General features: G+C 50.1%; 1 protein-coding gene across 1 annotated transcript; it reads left to right on the top strand.

The window, feature by feature from the left end:
- On the top strand, nt 1-627 carry LOC104594452 (uncharacterized). The gene has a single exon (XM_010254728.1). The coding sequence runs from the start codon at nt 1-3 to the stop codon at nt 625-627; it is 627 nt and encodes a 208-aa protein (XP_010253030.1).
- Nucleotides 628-6,200: the final 5,573 nt, after the last annotated feature.

The following is a 6,200-nucleotide window of genomic DNA, read 5'->3' on the forward strand; positions in this document are numbered from 1 at the left end:
ATGTCACTCAAACAAGAGCCAGGTGAAACCCTACGGTCCTACATTGACCGCTTTAAGAAGAAAGAGCTCGAAGTTCGAGACCTCGACCCTATGGTCTCCATGCACACTGCCATTAACGGACTTTTCCCCGGATCGACCCTCAAACTATCAGTTGCCAAGACCCCGTCGAAGACCAAGCTCAAATTCCTCAAGAAGGCCCAAAAATACATCACGACCGAAGAGGCTTCGACCAGGGCCAACCAAGAAAGGGCAGCCGAGTGCCACGACAGGCCCCTAGAGAAGAAGAGGAAAGGCGGGGACCAGCACCACCCCGACAACCATGGCAATAAAGACAACAAGAAGCCATTGGCTCTAGCCTTGGCTTACAAGGACTACAAGCCACTCAACTCCACCTGCACTCAGATACTGATGCAAATTGGGGAAGAGAAGTTTGTGAAGTGGCCAACGAAGCTAAAGCAGAACCCCAAGAGGAGGAACCCTACGAAGTACTACAAGTATCATCGCGGCACCGGACATGACACCAAAGACTGCTATGATCTAAAGAACGAAATAGAGTCCCTTATCCGTTGCAGACACCTTAAGCAGTTTGTCGGAGGAGAGGCAGACGCCTCGTCCTTCCAACATTAGCATTAGCAAGTGGCAAGCGTCATCGACGTCATCGCCGGGGGCATGGCCTCGGGTGGAGCCTCGGCCTCGGCTCGAAAAGCCTACGCCAGGCAACTTAACATCCAAGAGCCTGCCCCAAAGAAGTAGAAGTACCCAAAATCTCCACAGAGGCCGAGCTGTCCACATGCCCTCGTCTTCACCAACGAGGACTTAGAGGGGGTCACAGTTCCCCACGATGATGCCCTCGTGGTCGCAACCATCATCTTCAATTTTATGGTGAAGATCTTGGTGGATAGTGGCTCATCAGTCGATATCCTTTTTTATGACACCTAAGATAGAAGGAAGCTCCCGCCAGAGTGGCTCCAGCCTATCGACGTTCCCCTCGTCGGCATCTCCGGCAACGTCATTAGGCCGGAAGGAAAAATTACTCTACCCATCACGGTAGGGATAGCACCATACCAGGTGACCTAGATGCATGAGTTCCTGGTGGTGAAAGTTGCCTCTCCCTATAACGCAATAATGGGAAGGCCAACCCTTCATGCACTAGGGGCAGTCATGTTCTCCTATCACCTAGCCCTCAAGTTTCCCACTGAGCATAGTGTCAGAGTTGCAAATGGGAACCAGCAGATCGCCCGCCAATGCTACGTGGCGGCGCTAAAAGGAAAGAATAAGGAGGCCCTGTCACTAGAAGGTCTCAACCTCTAGGAAGAGCTAGCGAGCCGAGGACAGCCAGCCAAGGACCTCATCTCAGTTCTCCTGGATGAGTCAGCCCTAGAGAAGACAATCCGCGTCGGGTCCAACCTTCCCCCTAAATGCATATTTGAACTGGTAAGTTTCCTCAGAATTAACGCCAACATCTTTTCTTGGTCCACTATTGACATGCCCAGAATTGACCCCTTGATCATTACTCACAAGTTGAGCATGGACCTGAGCTCTAGGCCAGTTCGGCAAAAGAAGAGGAACTTTGCACTAGAACGATGGAAGGCCATAGGAGAGGAAGTTGATAAGCTACTCAACACCGGCTTCATCTGTGAGCTACATTACTCCAAATGGTTGTCTAACGTGGTTTTGGTAAGGAAAGCTAATGGGAAATGGCGGATCTGTATTGACTTCTCAGACCTTAACCGAGCCTGCCCGAATGACAGTTTTCCTTTGCCAAAGATAGACCACCTCGTCAACGTCACTGCAAGGTATGAACTACTCAGCTTCATGGATGCTTTCTTCAGGTACAACCAGATTCAGGTGCACCCCGACGACGAGGAGAAGACCGCATTCATCACTGAGCATGTCACGTACTGCTACAAGGTAATGTCGTTCGGCCTTAAGAATGCAAGGGCCACCTACTAGCGCCTTGTCAACAAGGTTTTCAAGAATCAGATGGGGAGAAACGTCGAAGCTTATGTGGATGACATGGTGGTGAAGAGCCTGAAGGCTGAAGCACACACCTCGGACTTGGCCAAGACCTTTGATACTCTTCGCAAGTTCAACATGAAGCTCAACCCAAGCAAGTGTGCCTTTGGAGTTACCTTGGGAAAATTCTTAGGCTTCGTCGTCTATCAAAGAGGCATTGAAACCAACTCGGACAAGGTACAGGCCATACTAGACATGGCACCCCCTCGGTTAGTAAAGGAGACCTAGCGACTCACCGACAGGATAGCCGTCCTCAACCGTTTCATGTCAAAGTTGGTAGACCTCACCTCTTCTGTTTCGTTAGGACCACAATGCCTTCCCTTCTTCCGCGCCATTAATAAGCTGAAAAATTTTCAATGGACGGAGGAGTGCCAGCGTGCCTTCGACGAGCTCAAGCTATACCTCACCTCACTCCCACTCCTTGCTCGGTCGGCATTAGGGGAAACTCTATATTTGTACTTATCAGTTGGAGACGAGGCCATCAGCTCGATCTTGGTGAAAGATGACGGAGTCTGGAGACCTGTATACTTTGTTAGCAAGGTCCTCTGCGATGCCAAAACCATGTACCCCAAAGTGGAAAACCTAGCCTATGCCCTCGTCACTTTGGCCAAAAAGCTTAGGCTGTACTTCCAAGCCCATACCATTGTGGTCCTAACGAATTAGACCCTTAAGGCCGTCCTTGCCAATCCAGAGACTTTGGGATGCCTTATTAAGTGGGCGATCGAACTGTCGAAGTTTGACATTCAGTACCAGCCAAGGCCTGTGATCAAAGCGTAAGCCTTGGCTAAATTTATAGCAGAATGCACTTTCAGCAGGTCCCTTGGCCGGTCTCACGAAGACGAATCAGAAAAAGCACGCCCGACTGAGGAGCCTTCCCCTCCCGTGTGGAGTTCTTTGTCGATGGTTCATCCAATGCCAAAGGGAGTGGAGCGGGCCTCATTCTCCTCACCCCCGATGGTGTTGTCATAGAGTATGCACTGAGATTCGAATTCCCTGCATCCAACAATGAAGCCGAGTATGAAGCCCTCTTGGTAAAGTTACAGCTCGCTAGAGATCTCGCCTCTAAGCACATCAAAGTCCTCAGTGACTCATAGCTGGTGGTGAATCAATTCAATGGTGAGTACGAGGCCAGAGAACAAAGCAAGGCTAAGTACCTCACCAAGGTTCAAGAGTTAGCCTGCCACTTCCAACATTTCTCCCTACAACAAGTCTCGTAAGCCAAGAACACCCGAGCCGACGCCCTCTCCAAATTGGCAATCACCTCGGATGCGGCCCTCGGCCGCACTGCGCGCGTGGAAAGGTTACCTCGGCCCTCCTTAGGGGACATCCAAACCCTCCCCGTAGAGGCCGAACCGTCTTGGGTGGATCCTATCATCGACTTCCTACTGATGGGGAGGCTACTCAACGACATGAATGAAGCTAGAAGACTCCAACGTCAGGCAGCACGCTACACCCTACTGGAAGGTAAATTGTATAGGAGGTCCTTCACCTTGCCTTACATCCGATGCCTCCACCAGGAGGAGGGCAAGTACGTGCTTCGAGAAATTCACAAAGGCATCTGCGGCAACCACCTTAGCGGTTGAACCCTAGCCCAGAAAACATTAAGGCAAGGGTCTTTTTGGTCAACCCTCCACAAGGATGCGGCTGAGCTGGTGTAGAAATGCGACCAATGCCAGAGACATGCCAACCTCTACCATCAACCAGCCACCACCCTCTTGGCCCTCACCAGTCCCTGGCCCTTTGCCAAGTGGGGGATGGACCTCCTCGGCCCCTTCCCTCAAGCAACGGGGCAAGAAATACCTTGTCGTTGTTGTGGATTACTTCACTAAGTGGGTGGAGGCTGAACTCCTAGCCACTATCACAACACGGGCAATTCAGAACTTCTTTTAGAAGAACAATATTTGCTGCTTCGGCCTCCCCCACATGCTGGTCATGGACAACGAAAAATAGTTTGATGACGTTAAATTCCGATAATGGTGTACCTCTCTCAGAATTAGACAACAGTACACCTCGGTGGGCTACCCTCAAACGAATGCCCTGGCCAAGGTTATGAACAAAACCATCCTAGATAGACTAAAGACCAGATTGGATAGAGCTAAAGGCCTGTGGGCTGACGAACTACACAGTGTCCTTTGGACGTACCAAACCACACCTCGAACAACCACGGGAGAGATCCCTTTCATCTTGACCTACGCCATGGAAGCAGTGATCCCAGCAGAAATCAGCCAACCAACGCTTCGGATCGAAGGGTATATTGAGGCTGAGAATGACAAGCCGCTCAAAACGAACTTAGACCTATTGGAATAAGCCCGAGAACAAGCATAGATTAGGATGATTGCCTATCAGCAGCGAGTGGCCCGATATTATAACTCTAGGGTGAAAGAAAGGCATTATAGAGAGGGAGACCTTGTCCATAGGAAGGTCATGGTCCCTGAACCAAGAGTGGGAAAGTTGGGCCCCAACTGGTAAGGCCCTTACCAGATTAAGCAAGCTCTCAGCCCTAGCACATTTCGACTGGAAAATTTAGATGGAAGATCCATCCCTTGGACGTGGAATTTGAAGAACCTTTGGAGGTACTACAAATGAATGTAATTTTTTGATGAAGTAATGAATGAATGAAACAAAGTTCCTCTTCACTTCGGATGATCGAATGAATGAATCCTAAGTCCAAAAAGACCCGCAACCTTGAGACCTGCCGACACGGGAAGCCCTCTTCCGAGGGACAAACCCTCGGCACGGGCCATTGTGGGAAACAACACCTCACCCAGGACATACGCGCCAAGGTGAAAGGCCTATTATGCCTTGTCACCTCGGAGTGTGGTGACCTCCTCGGCTACCCGCACTCATTGCAAAGAAAATAGCGAGACAAATCCCTCGGCTTTGCCGGTGGGACACCTTGGCCTTCCCTAAGAAAACACTTGGTAAGAACAAGTCAGGGGAACTACACCCCGATGGTGCTTCTCCACCTTAGCTCTTCGTCTACCCAAGTACCTCGGCCATGGTGCTAGGTCCCTTCGGCCTTGCCTAAGTTAACACAAGGGATTTGGGAGCCAGGTGAGCCCCACTTCGAATGTGTGACACCGTCTCGGCTCCCAATGTCCCAATTACTTGAGGTGAGCATGCAAATAAATGAGTACTATGAATGAATCGTGTGTGCCTTGTGTATCATGGTCTTGATTGTTCGGAGGGGCAAGGACCTCTCACAAAAAATAAAGGAGAAAGGGGAAGAAGAAGAGAAAGAAAGGGGAAGAGACAACATGCACAAAGCATAGTAGATACAAAAAATGGCTTCATTCATTACTCAGTTTTGGTCTTGTATAGCCTTTACAAAAAGTTTTGTATTGCCTTCACAAAAAGAAAAAGAAGAAAAAAAACAGCAAAGTATTACACCAATTGAACAAAAAAAGGGGGAAATCTACACCTGCACCTCACCGTTGGCAGGAGGGGGAACGAAGTCTTCGGTTGGCTGAGTCTCGATGGGAGCATCGGGGATCACTTACAGCCCCTCGATCTCAAAATCTGGCAGCACCAACAGGAGTGCCTTCTTGGTATCTTCAATACCGTCGAGGTAGGACGACGAAGCATACTCCGCTAGCACATCCAGGTAGTCGGAGGATTTCTTGTACACTTCCACTGCCTCGGCCGCTGCCTTCTTTGATTGTTTTGTTGAGGCTAGGGCTTCGGTAGCTTTCACCTCTACTTCGGCAGCCTTCTTCTCGGCCTCAGCCACCCATCTCTCCACTTCCATGACGATGCTTTCTAGTCGAACCCGCTCCCTCTGCTATTTGGAGAGACCTTGTCACGCCTCCTTCAGCTAAGCCTCGAGGTGCTCCTGAACTGATTTCTCATCCAGGAGCGCCTTTAAGAATTTTTGGTACTTGTCCTCGGCGGCGGCAGCTACCTTCTAGAGCTTGTCCTCGGTGGACTTCTCCTTCTTTGCCTTGTTAATGCTTGACATGGTCAGTCTTGTTCGGTTCCCAAACCAATGAAGTGTAAACAGGCCTGCCACAAAGTTGGTTAGCAAACAAAAGGGTAGGGAGAGAAGAAAACGTGAAACCGAAGAACACCTTACCTCAACCAAATGATATAGGCCTTCGTCATAGATGGCCTTGGGGTCGCTTTGGAAAAGACGATAGCGATCCCTTGGTAGGATGGACCCACTCACCAGCTCCTGGCTGACCCCC

The sequence above is a fragment of the Nelumbo nucifera genome, chromosome 1 (genome assembly GCF_055504915.1).
Source record: "Nelumbo nucifera cultivar China Antique chromosome 1, China Antique-T2T, whole genome shotgun sequence".
Taxonomy (NCBI): domain Eukaryota; kingdom Viridiplantae; phylum Streptophyta; class Magnoliopsida; order Proteales; family Nelumbonaceae; genus Nelumbo; species Nelumbo nucifera.